A 13,538-nucleotide genomic window follows, 5' to 3' on the forward strand; every position below is an offset into this window, starting at 1 on the left:
AGCATAAAGTCTCAGAAAGATCAAACTATACCCCTGGTGACAATACTTTTAGAAGAAAATAAAACTACAAGCCCTTTAAAAGGCCAGGGAACCTCTAACAAGATTGACAAAGTTTAAAAAGAGAGAAGACACAAAGCACCAATATCAGGAAACAGGACTTCACAGCAGATTCCGCAGTCATTAAGAGGACAAGACAATACTGAGAACAATTTTATGCTCATAAATTCGACAACTTAGAATAGAACACTTCCTCATAAACGACAAACTACCAAATGCCTGCCAAGATAAAAACAGATAAATAAGGAAAATTGAATTTACAATTAAAAAGTTAACAATAAGAAAATCTCCAGGTCCAGATGATTTTATTGGAGTTTTTACCATTCAAAGAACAATGAACACCAATTTCATATAACCTCTTCCAGAAAATAGAATGGCAGGAAAACACATTTCAATTCTTTATTACCCTGACAGCAAAACCAGACAAAGAAAGTACAAAAACAGAAAATTATAGGCTAATAACTCTCATGAACTTAGATACCTTATTCATCACCACTTTCCAATATCTATTAGTAGGCCTTCAAAAATATTGAATGAATGAATGCTTTCCATATCTCGTATTAATCCTATATAATAAAAGCCTAATATGCTAAGTGTCCAACCGTTTGACCAGTTGCTATCATGCGCACTGACCACCAGGGGGAAGATGCTTCGACCAGTAGGTTAGCTTGCTACTGGGGTCTGGCAGATCGGGACTGGGTGAGGCAGGCCAGACATGCCCTGGAGCCCTCCCGCGGTCTCTCCCCAGCCCCGATCGTGCACCAGTGGGGTCCCTCAGCTTGACCTGTGCCCCCTTGTAATCCAGCACCCCTCGGAGTATGTCAGAGAGCCGGTTTCGGTCCAATCCCCACAGGCCAGCTAAGGGACCCCACTGGTGCATAAATCCGTGTGCACCGGTCCTCTAGTAACCCTATATAACAGATGGTCAGAACTCAGAGAGGAATTAAAAGTTATTAATGAAAATGAGCATATTTTAACCTCATACCTTTCCTCCTGTGAGCAAAACGGCTCCATTCCTAAGTCCAGCCACAAGGGACATTAGCTGCCGAGACAAAGGGCGTCCCAGGAGACTATGAGTGATGTGCTCCATGGAGGATACTCCTAAGGAATTCACTCCTCTGCAAAATATGTAAATTGTTGCATGATAAAACACTGAAGCAGAATAAAATCTAGCTATAAAAAATTACAAAACTTTCCTTCCTAGGATAGTTAATGATTTTTAAAAGAGGAACATCTTACTCTTCTTTACTTGAAAGTATATTAAATTAATGCCAAATCTGAGGTACAGCTTTAAAACTAGTTTTTTACTTTCAAACATGTGCAAAGCTAAGTTTGTCCAAATAGGACTCCTTAAGGAATCTGTCTTAACATATACAAATGTTATAACCTATAACATTTGTAAAGAGCCAAATAGGACTCCTTAAGGAATCTGTCTTAACATATACAAATAACCCCTCAAAATGATTTTCAGTTTGGTAATCAAAATAGTCATAAACGGGTGCTTTTGAAATGGTATAGGATACTTGAAGACTTATTTCCTCGTAAAAATTGCCTTTGAAATCCAGCTTTGATCTGTAGATTATAAAACATGAACTTCAACCTACTTCCTGTCTCTGACTGCCAATTTACTTCTGATAATATCAGAAATTCCTAAATTAGAGACTGAACTAAAGAAATTTTACTTTATACATGAATATTATGCTATATTTAAACATTATTACTTTATGGTTTAATTTTTTTAATAAAACATTTACAGACTATACTATTAAAGGAAATCAAATCACTACTATTATGTCTACTAAAAGCCTCTGTGAAGAATTCTAAGAGGTAATGTTTATATGTGATTTCATACTTATAAGTGATTTATAAAATTAAGAGGTTCTTTCAGATTTGTCTAAAAGTTGAAGAAAACACAAATAATCCCAATTAATACATTAATAAGATACTAAAGGAATAACTTAATTTGAAATATTTTTAAACATTCAACTGTTTTCAAATTTAACTTTCACAATAAATTTATTAGCTCTAAGAATTATTGTTTTATTCAAGCATACATAATCCAGGTCATATCTAGTTGCTTTCTTCTCACAATCAAATCTCAAAGTAAAATTTCTAATAAGCTTCAGACTTTGTTATCTAAGAAGACAAGGCAAATTACTAAGCTAGGTGTGAAAACATAAATAATCCTTGAAAAAATACCTACTAATGCATTAGTAAGATTATTCAATGACATTAACATCTACTTTAATATTGACACATAAAAACCCTGCTAGAGATAATGTTGAACATGTCTCTAAACATGCTAGTTTGGCCATAACTTCTTACCCCAAGCAGTTCAGCTTTAAAAAAGGAAGAATAAAGTCAATTTCCTCACTGTTTTCTTCTTTTAGCATAGGATCTAGAAGGACCTATAGTAGCAAGGAAAAATCAGTTTTACATTTCAAAGCTGTATCTTTCGCCTGTTTTTCTTGGGTCCCAGAAAACTGAATTGCTGATTGTTACACCAGAGAGAAAAGATATAGTGTGCATGCAAGATCATTACTTAAAATAGCCTTGACAACAATAATTTACTCATCCAAGGAACACAAATATTTATGGTCAACAAGCAGTAAAGAATGTTACTCCTTCATGCATTTTATAGACCTATCTTTATTTGCAAATTTGATTTGTGTCATTCTTTTCACAATTCTTACATTTATTTGTATTTTCTCTAAATCATATTCCTTCAATTAAATTTTAAAAGTAGAGAAACAGTGTCTACTTCCAAACCACTGAAATTCTAAGTGACTTCAGCATCTTCAATTTTACAATGACAACAGCAAGTATCCTAACTAAAACATAATAGTCTAAAATAACCACTTTAAAAATACTTCTGGAAGAAAAGTGATAATATTTGTAAAGAGCTGAGAATTTACGAATTGCTATAATAATATGAATTGTGCAGCAAAACTGCAAGTAAAAATCTGAATTTTAAAACTCAAACCACTAAAGCTAACTTTTCCTTTGTTTCAAATACAGGAAGAATTTTAAATCATGATCCATTTACCAGTTAACACCATCAAGTCTACTCCTGAAACTAAACTATGCTGAGGAATTGATTTTAAATTTAGGATAAATCAACAATTTATTTAGGTAAGTTAAAGAGATTATAGAATAAAATATTTTAAATCAAGTTATTCCTTATTTTATCATTTGTGCTTCTAATACACTTTAGCATGCAAGGAGTTACAAGTGAATATCATTTCATTGAATGTTCAATAGGATGTAATTACTTGTATTGTGATCTTCTGCAGCAGATTAGTACTCAACAGAAATATATTCTTTTCTTTTTCTTTTTCCCAAGAATGAACTATATTCAGAGAAAACTCCTTCAACCCTATGGAAAAGAAAGTAATAAACGTATAGTACTAAAGCTGAGATGAAATACTATAAGATTTTAAATATCAAATTTATCTAAATATAACTAGAGGCATTCTTTGGTATGTAAAATCTGTTTAATTACAACTGTTATGTTTCCTGTTCACACGTGTGACAAGTTGGAAAAACAATGAAAAAATTTTATGACTTCTTCAATAGGAAAAATATCAAAATAACAAATTTACACACCATCTTTGATTTCCAGCTTAATATAGTCTTCCTCTGATATTATCAAAGGAAGTGCGGTTGTAGTAGACTGCTGTAGCCATGAAGAGAACACAGTTTTTATGTTTTCTTCACTTATGTCTTTAGGCTGAAAAAAAAAGAAAAGTAACAAATTATACTAATAGCTGACCTTAACCTTAACATCTTTCTTTTAACACCTTATCTTGCTAATAAAATGTACACCTTACCAAACAAAACCAGGAAGATGTTCACATTCTACAGGCACACAACAGTTTCTAAAGAATTAACAGAGTAGAAAAGTAAAACAGTCTAGCACTCTTTGAGGCTGAAAGATTAATACTAAAACAACATGGGAGAAAGTGTTTTAAATTACATAAATGTGGCAAAAATGTCAACTTTTTAAAAGCCAAAACTGATCATATTTGTATTGGCACAACATATATAAGTGTACTGTTTATTAAAGACTCTTTGTTTCTCAGAAAGTTACTCACAGAATTACACATGATCTAGCAATTTAATTCCTAGATATATACCAAAAGAATTGAAAGCACAGGGACTCAAACAGATGCTTGTACACCAACATTCATAGCATTATTCACAATAGCCAAAAAGGTGGAAACAATCTAAGTATCCACCAACAGATCAATGGATAAAACAAAAAACAAAAAACAAAAAACAAAACAAAAAAACCTGATCAATGAATAAACCAAATGTGATATATATATATATTATTCAGCCATAAAAAGGGATCAAGTTCGATATATGCTACAACATGGATGAACCTTGAAAACATGTAAGTAAAATAAGCCAGACACAAAGAATATTATGTGATTCCATTTATATGACATATCTAAAATAAGCAAATTCACAGAGACTATAGATTAGAGGTACTAGGATCTGGGGGATGTGAGGGTAGGGAGTTACTGCTTAATGAGCACAGAGTTTCTGTTGGGGTGATGGAAAAGTTTTTGAAATAGATAATGATGATGGCTGCACAACATTATGAATGGAATTAATGCCACTGAACTGTACACCTAAAAATGGTAAAACAGCATTTTTATGTTACACCTATTTTACTATGATAAAGGGTGGGTGGATTTATTTGCCCTTCTAACAAAAAGGAGTATTGCATTATTATTCTTTAGCTAAAGCAACTAGAAAAAAATTTTTTAATACATTTTACTGATTTTTTACAGAGAGGAAGGGAGAGGGATAGAGAGTTAGAAACATCAATGAGAAAGAAACATCGATCAGCTGCCTCCTGCACACTCCCTCCTGGGGATGTGCCCACAACCAAGGTACATGCCCTTGACCGGAATTGAACCTGGGATCCTTGAGTCCGCAGGCTGACGCTCTATCCACTGAGCCAAACCGGTTAGGGCAGCAACTAGAAATTTTACAACACATCTAAAACAATTGTGATATACTAGTAACATATAAATTTTAACTTACTAAGTTTTCTCTAGGTTGTAATTTTAGAGATCTTGGGATTTTAGGGATCATTTCCACTGGAGTTATCCTGACTACTGCATGCATTTCTATATTTAGTCTCTTTCTCAGGTCATCTGGAATCTGAAATTATAAAATAAACAAAAATATAATTATGTTTAATGCTTGATTAAAAAATATTCCATAGCATAGATATTCATATTAACTTTTATGAATTCAGGTGAAATTATATGTTATCATGATTCATAGTATAAACAGATATTCAGGTATTGTTATATCACAAACATTTCAATTTCCTCCTACATTTCTTTCTTTCAACAACCTCTTCAGAATGTGCTCAATGTCAACCTATCAAGTCAAGCCTGTTTGAGTACCTGATGGAAACTACTGGCATCCTTATTGGCCATGGCTCCCAACCTTTAAAATAGGGTGCGAAGTACACACTCCTCACTGCTCTCTTCTGTGGTCCCCAAGACTTTACTATCATCACTCCTTCACCCCGTCCTCATCACACAATTTCAAGGAAATAAGAGGGTATTCACACCTCATGGCAGAACCATTAATAAAGATGATAAGTCATAACAAGTTCAGCCTTGGACAATGCAGTGGGGTCTTCTAAACTGAGTTTCGAGCTCACAGAAAATAATGAGGCAATGGTCCAGTGCTTTAGAAACAGATGTAGATCAGAGATTAAAATTTTGTAAGTTGCCTGCATAAAGATCATAGGTTCCACTGTGAGAGTAAAAGAAATCTACAAAGGAAGCCCCCACCCCTTCCTACTTTTCTTCACTATCTTCATAATTTCTTCCCTTTTTCACCATAAAGTTTTACTTTACAATAATGGTTCAAAATTAGGCTCAAATAAATGGGGCTCGAGACTCATTTCATATAAGTGCAGCATTCATATTTGAGGCCAGGAAGAGAGGGTGGAACACTAGCTGCTCTACTTTCTCTCCTGTCACACACAAGTGAGTCGATACCAACAAGGTAAGCAGCTTCTGGGTACATTGCAATTCAGGTGCTGTCAGAGGCAGCCATGGGCCTCTCCTTACACTGGGCATCCCCCCCAATACATAACAAATCCTTTCTTTGCTTTTAAGAACTTGGAAACAAACATTCTGCAGGTATTACAGATGTGAGGCTTTATAGGGCATCTAAGCATGAACTCTAGAGTCGCCCTGCCTGGGTTTGACTCCTACTTCTACTTACTAGCTATTTAATCCCTGGCAAGTAATTTTGACCTCTCTGGGCCTGTGCCTAAGATTTTACTGTCAACGTTTACTTAGGCAGAAAATACACAATCATTACCCAAACAAGGACTTCACCCTACAATCAGAATGTGTCCCTGAAGGGATTTTAGATACTTTTTATTATACTGGTTTTCAATTTACATATAAAACATTATTCTAATTCATAATTTGGGGAAGTTCAAACAACATACAATTATTTCCTCCCTAATTATAAAATTTATACTAACCCAGACTTTCCCAAGATGAAGAGCTTCTACATTTTTGGTGTATTTTATAGCATTCTTCAATTCCTCAAGTCCATTCCAGACTACCTTTAGCACACAGGTCTTACCCGCTACTTGACTATGGTCTGGGCTAACTTGTTTTTGATCTAATGGTTCTGACACCTGCTTCTCTTTTTCAGGTGACAGGACATTTTGCTTTGTTTTACTTTGCTGTTGCTTTGGAGAAAGCAGTTGAACTAGGTTTCCATAGGTAACAGTAAAGCTGGGCTCTGCATCAAAATATTCTTGGTCCCATGGAAATACATGAATGGCAGAGTGTTTGTGAAACACAGATGTTGCTGATGCGTTGCATATACTGGGAGGCTGAGATTTGCACACTCTGAAAATATTTCCTAGAGGAACAACATGTGACTGCATATTTTTAAATGCATTGATTTCAGTTACACCCCAGTAGGTCTCTTGTTTCTTCTCAGACCCAAAAGAAAAGATGCTTCCTATCATAGACCATAAGCTTGGGACTGATGGTGAGTCCATTGTATCCTCGGGATCTGTTTCATTACACCCAGTGACGCTTCTAGTATTTGACTGAAGTTGCTTGGTTTGGAGTTCTTTTGCCAATCCTTTATGATCTCTTCCATAATTGTGAAATGTTTCACGTGTATTATCTGCTTTTGAAAATGTACTCTCTTTGGCTTGGCGGGTCTTTGGCTGAATCAGGAGTCTGGTGTCATTCTCCAACCTTCCATAAGTAGCAGCTGGTATGAGTGCAACTGTATAGAAAATAAAGCTCATTAGTGCACGTTCACCTCTGCTTTGGACTCAATACTGTGTCGTACAGTATGATGGCACCTACCAATCTGGATAAATATGTAAGTTTGTTGATCAACCCAAACAGGAAAAATGGCTTTTGGAAAAACTATTCGAATTTGATCTAGAAGATGCTGTTCCAGGGAAGCAGCATGCAGTTCCTAGAACCAACAACAAAAAGATCAACTCACTTTACATTTTGTCTATTCCATATCTAGTAGGAAAATCTCAAGTCATTCTTATAACTCAAACCAACTCAGACTATAGGATGAAGCTCAGAGAAATCCAAAGACACAGATATTGTGAAGTAGTTTAATATTAAACTAGAATAGTTCTTATTTTATATTCTTTACCAGTATCTCCCAATCGTCTGCTGAGAGAGGTTCCACCTCAACTTGTTGACAAGACACCACATGGGAACATGGCTTGAGAAACACCTGGAAAAGATTAAAAATATAAAACTACTTTTAAAAGACATTTTTGTATCCCTGAAAAATAAGTTCTCCCTTTAGGTATGTGATTAAGAGAGAGAGAGTATGAGTGTGTGAGTGTGTGTGTGTAGTCCTTCATTTGACCAATATTAATACTTATTTTTAGCTAGGCCTTGATATACTCAGCATTTTAGGAAAAATTATTTCATAATAAATTATAGCAAAAAGGAAAATACATCCTAGTTCAACACATTTTTTAAAAACTAAAATAAAAAGCACTTTTTAAAAATGTAAGTTAAAAAAAGCAAGAACAATAGTGTCATCAAGTCGTGACCTGATCCAGTATATAAATACCATTTGCAACTATTCATTTTATAAAGCAAAAATAAATGCACAAAAACAAAATTAGGGAACCTGAAAAGTGAGTAAAATAGACAGAATACAAAATCAACTAGAGAGCACAGTAGACTACAAGATAGTGACTTTAAAATAGAGTACACTGTAGATGAGTTAACAATGGTATATGTTGTCAAGTTGAATATTCTGGACTAATTATAGTAGCATACAAGTTGTCATCTCTCCTCCTTAAAAAAAAAATCTGAACTTTACATTTTATTTCCATCACTATATTATGTGATATTAGAAGAAAGTCACTGTCATCACATTTTATGCTTACCTGTTCCCCATTTGAGAGTCCAAGTTTCTGACCAACTTGTCTGTTAATTTCAGCCACATTTTCACCTTGATCACTAAAATGCCTGCCTTCCACCCAGCTCAAGAATGCAGGCTGGTGACCCCATGCTACTTCGATAGCTTGATTCTATTTATTCAAGAAATTAAAAATGGGGGAGAAGGGTTTTGAAAGTTTTTACATACTTTTCTGGATTCACATAAATGGTAAAACTACAAACAAAAAAAGTTCTACAGATAGTTGATTGCTCTCTGTTATCCACCTCTATCATAGTATCCAAAACACTATAATCATTTTCAACACCCAACACTGGTGATACTATGGGTGAAAGCATACACTTACATTTCTATGATGGCATTATAAATTCAAAATGGCAATAGGTAGCCAATGAACTTATATAACCTTGAGATATATATTCTGAATTAATGATTCAAAGAAGAAAAACCTACAGCAGAACATATCTCTGCAGTATTTTCTATAATAATAACTTAGGATTGGCTTAAAAGTGTCTATCAATATGGAGATTATTAAATAAGCTACACATTTACTATTTTAGTAAAGTATAAGTCAGTAACATATCATGATTATTAAAAATATAACTATTTATTTATTAGAAGAGTAAATGCACATGATAAAAGTACAAAAGCATAACATGTAAGGGCAAATCCCTGTCCCCAGAGGTAATTACTGTTAATAGCTTCTTATGTACACTTCCAGAAATTTCATATTATGCAGCTTCTTAAAAAAAATTTTTAAAGTTCTAGAACTATGGGAACATTTATAAGTTAAAAAATAACAAAATAACACTTATTCTCAGTAAGAGTATTTACATAAAATATGTAAGTTTGTGACTAAGGATTAAAACAATATTTTCTATGATTAAAGAATTATAAACCCATCATAGAAACCTTAGAAAATATATAAACGTGGAAGGAGAAACAGTAATTATTGATATATCCTTCACAAAAAGACAATCACGCGAACAATTCTATTTCTGGCTAATCCTCCTTTCTAAGCACATGTATTGTGGTAACGTGGGTTAATAAATTATATCAATTTCAGGTGTACAACTTTATAACACATCTTTAATACCCCATCGTGTGCTCACCACCCAAAGTCCAGTCTCCTTTAGTCATCACATATTTGACCCCCTTTGCCATCTTCCTCCTTCCTGACCCTCCTTCCCCTTGGTAATAAGTTAATTTGTTACACAGTTGTATATTATAGTCATGATTTAGTATCCTTTCCGCCCCCCTTACCATTTTATCATAAGCATGTTTACATAGATCATTTTTTAATAAAACGAAAGAATTTCATGCATAGCTACTGACACTTAACATATCAGGAACTTTTAGTATTATTAAATTCATTTACTTGCATCAAAATAAATCCACTAAACTTATTAAATAATAAATCCATTGATATATATATTTTACTATTTCAAAACTGGTAATAGGCTGCTTATTGTGTTTCTTTAAACAGAACAAATTTCAAAGGACAAAGTGAGTGAGTTAAAGCAACTGTTCTCTATTTAAAAAAAATCATTGTGTATCACTTAGTTGTGTAATTTTTCTCACAATTCTTCACAGGACAGTCCCAGTGTTCTGGCTGACAAAAATCTTTCTACTGAGTAGTGTGGTCAAATAGAAAGAGCCCTAGATTTGGAGTCAAAAGCCCTAAGTTACTATGTCAGCTGTAACTGTAGGAGCTGAGGTTACAAGAGTGAAGTTGACCAATCCCAGATGCTTTCTATGGGGTTTCATCAGTCAGTGAGATATAGCCCAAATCAATTCCTGTATTCCTGTATTTAACACTTGGGTTGCGGGAAACGAGTTAAGTCGGCTCGCGAGAATTGCGCGTACTCCGCGGGAGCCGTCTTAAACTCGGTTCATATAGATTTGCAGTGGAGTGCGGGAAACGTGTAAACTCGGGCCGATTGTACGTGGGGTGCAGGAGGCAACCAATCATTGTGTGTGTCTCTCCCACTTCCACTCTGAAAATCAATAGAAAAAATATCCTCAGGTGAGGATTTAAATAAATAAAACCAAAGGTGCTAAGTGAGGAAATATAAAACATTCCCTGAGCCCCCTAGCCGATTTGGCTCAGTGGATAGAGCTTCCACCTGCGGACTGAAAGGTCCCAGGTTCCATTCTGGTCAAGGGTTGTGGGCTTGATCCCCAGTGGGGGACGTGCAGGAGGCAGCCAATCAATGATTCTCTCTCATCATTGATGTTTCTATCTTTCTCTTCCTCTCCCTTCCTCTCTGATATCAATAAAAATATATTTTAAAAAATAAAATATGCCCTGAAATATCAAAAAGGAGAATTCCATCAACTCACTGGAAAGGGGGAACTCAACTTTATTAAACAGGAAAAATACTTCAATTATTCATTTGGTCAAAATGTAGTAACCAGCCCTATAAAGTCATCCTATATATGTTCAGCTGAATTTGGTAAACTTTGCAGATTAATAATGTTCATTTTTATGTCAAAAGTTTTTCACTTGGACTACAGAGCCCCTGGGCACTCAGTAGAGAAAAAAAGGACAGGCTGGAGAGAAAGGAGCCCCTTTTCCAGTTTAATCTAATCAACATACCATCGGCTGCCTGCTTTTGGCCAAACCTCCAGGTGAAACCATTGGTTGCAATGCCTTAGGACCAGCCAGGTTATTTCTGGCTGACACAAAAGAAATGACAAATCTGTACCTGGCCACTTCTGGAAGGTGACTTAGGTTCATTTGTTTGTATTCAGTGTGGATATAAATTCTCTCCCCTATTTCATCAATCACAGCAAGTATTGAGCCCAGAATACAGAAAACTGAGTTAAAGCAGTTCTTCTCAACTGGGGGTGATTTTGTCCCCCAGGAGACATATGGCAATGTCTGGAGACATTTTTGTTTGTCATCACTGGGAGGAGGAGTACCACTGGCCCCTAATGGACAGAGGCCAGCGATGCTGCTAAGTATCTTCCAATACCCAGGACAGAACCCCACAACAAAAAATTATCCAGCGTCAAATGTCAATAGTGCCCATGACATAGCATTCACACTGGGATCAAATTATTAGTTACTATAAGAGAGCAGTCCTATAATCTCATTAGGTGGAGGGGGTCTGTTATTTTAAACGCAGATGGGGACTGAAAGGCTGAAAATCGTCAAAGCTGACAGAGCACAGGGCAGAGTCTACCCAGGATTTGGCGATAGTGACTAGTCTCCAGCCAGGAATGAAGCTTGTCAGGGCCAAAAGATCGCCTGCTTTATGGGAAAAGAAATAACGGAAGGATCTGCTGAATTTGCTATGCTTTGAAGATGGTGGTGGGGGGGAATAATCTAGAACTGAGATTTTCAGCCTTTTTCATCTCATCGTACACATAAACTAATTACTAAAATTCTGCAGCACACCAAAAAATATAATTTTTGCCGATGTGACAAAAAATAGATATGATTTTGATTCATTCACACCGGATGGCTATTGTTGTGTTGGCTGTTGTCATCTTTTAACTTGACAATCTTAAAAAAAAAGAGGTCAGTGCCCCTGCCTTCATAGTCAGGTATTACCTGTTTTAAAAAAATTCTTGCGGTTCATGGGTTGAAAATTGCTGTTCTAGAAAAACAGATACCGAGAAGAAGCTCAGGTGGAAATTATTTTTGAAAATTTTGCAAAATCTTACACATTTCCTGCATGGATTGGCCAGTGGCGGCTACCACACATCCAGGGATTGCACGGATTTCAAATACAGGTGTACCTCCTTCTATTGGGCTTCGCTTAATTGCGCCTCACAGATGTTGGCGGCTTTTACAAATAAAAAGCAAGACCCTCCACCAGCACAAGAGTACCACTGGCTCCATTGCCAGACTCGTCTAATTGCCGCACCCTCTGGAACCAGGAAGGCAAGCCTGCCCATCCACCAGCCTTTCGCCCCATAAACACACTCCAACTCGCAGGCCAGGTGCCCGTTTTCAGTTATGAAAGTAGGACGCGGTATCTGTGCCAGTGGTCAGAGCCACGAATCACAACCACAACCTCTAAAAAGGCAACTGACAGCCGTGGTTCAAATACTGTTAAGGACACACATCCCGGACGGCAGAACCCCCGCCCGTGCCCGGCCCGCCTCCGAGGGGGTCCGAGCGCGGCGGCCAGGGCCGAGCCTCCATCCCGCGACCCCCGCCGCCCGCCAGGGGGACGCGGCGCTCGGCAGCAAACAAACCAAGCCTCCCTCCCTCCCGCTGGGCCCGCACCGCAGCCGCGCAGGCACCTGGAAATCTCTGGCGGGAAAAGGTTTTTAAAAAACAAACAATAAAAGAAAGGACTTCTCAAGAGCTTTCCAACCTGGAGTAGTATGTGAACGCAAAAACAGAGCATAAAGTAGTTAGAAAGCCCAGTTCCACCGACTGAAAGGCGCTGGAATAAGGCCAGTGAACTTAAACCCGGGCTGCACCACACGGGCAGCGCCCCCGCCCCGGCCCTGCCCTCGACGGGCCCTCGGTCTGGCCTGCTCTGCGGCGCCCGGAAAGCAGCCCCGGGCCCGCCGCCGGGAGAGGCCCGAGAGCCACCGCGTCCCTGGAAAGCTCGGCCCGCCCGACCCCTGACCACCGACCAGGTGTCCAGCCTCCGGGTGGGAGCCCGGTCCGAGGCCGGCGCGTTACCTGCAGCAGGTGCAGCTGGGACACGAGGCGCCGCGGCAAATGGAGGAAGCAGTCGCGAGCGTTGGTGAAGGCCACAGTCACGGCCGCCCCACCCGCACCCACCAGGCGTTCGCTGCCCCACATAGTCTGCCAACCCCCGACACCCCCGCCGCCCACCCTCGCCGACTCCGGCCGAGCCCGCAGGCCCGGGCTTAGGAGCGGGATAACCTCGATCGGCCCCGCCCCTTCCCGCGGCCCCGCCCCCTTGTCCATTTCGCGCGGCCCCGCCCCCTTCCCGCGGCGGGTCTCAACGCGCGTAGGGGCGGGGCACGCCAGCCTCTGCCTCCTTCCTGGCCTCTCCGCCGCGCCGCTGGGGGGCGGCACCCCGTCCACAAGTCCTCTT

The 13,538-nt window shown here is 38.2% G+C and overlaps 1 protein-coding gene across 6 annotated transcripts in view; it reads right to left on the bottom strand.

Annotated features, from left to right (window-relative positions):
• PEX1 (peroxisomal biogenesis factor 1) overlaps positions 1-13,312 on the bottom strand; it is a 47,499-nt gene extending 34,187 nt beyond the window's left edge. For 3 of the 6 annotated variants that reach the window (XR_002828273.1, XM_006084947.3, XM_014452393.2), the window contains exons 1-10: positions 13,157-13,312; positions 8,498-8,641; positions 7,744-7,827; positions 7,437-7,551; positions 6,587-7,353; positions 5,113-5,232; positions 3,664-3,787; positions 3,330-3,433; positions 2,383-2,465; positions 1,043-1,175 (exon numbers count right to left, since the gene is read on the bottom strand). Coding sequence is in view for 5 of the 6 variants with exons in the window: in XM_006084947.3 (XP_006085009.1) it covers positions 1,043-1,175; positions 2,383-2,465; positions 3,330-3,433; positions 3,664-3,787; positions 5,113-5,232; positions 6,587-7,353; positions 7,437-7,551; positions 7,744-7,827; positions 8,498-8,641; positions 13,157-13,279 (1,797 nt within the window). In the remaining variant the exon portion in view is untranslated. Of the gene's footprint in view, positions 1-1,042; positions 1,176-2,382; positions 2,466-3,329; positions 3,434-3,663; positions 3,788-5,112; positions 5,233-6,586; positions 7,354-7,436; positions 7,552-7,743; positions 7,828-8,497; positions 8,642-13,156 lie in introns of those variants that run through there. The other 3 variants (XM_014452394.2, XM_023750702.1, XM_023750701.1) reach the window with 3 other exon arrangements.
• Positions 13,313-13,538: the final 226 nt, after the last annotated feature.

Source organism: Myotis lucifugus, unplaced genomic scaffold (genome assembly GCF_000147115.1).
Source record: "Myotis lucifugus unplaced genomic scaffold, Myoluc2.0 scaffold_15, whole genome shotgun sequence".
Taxonomy (NCBI): domain Eukaryota; kingdom Metazoa; phylum Chordata; class Mammalia; order Chiroptera; family Vespertilionidae; genus Myotis; species Myotis lucifugus.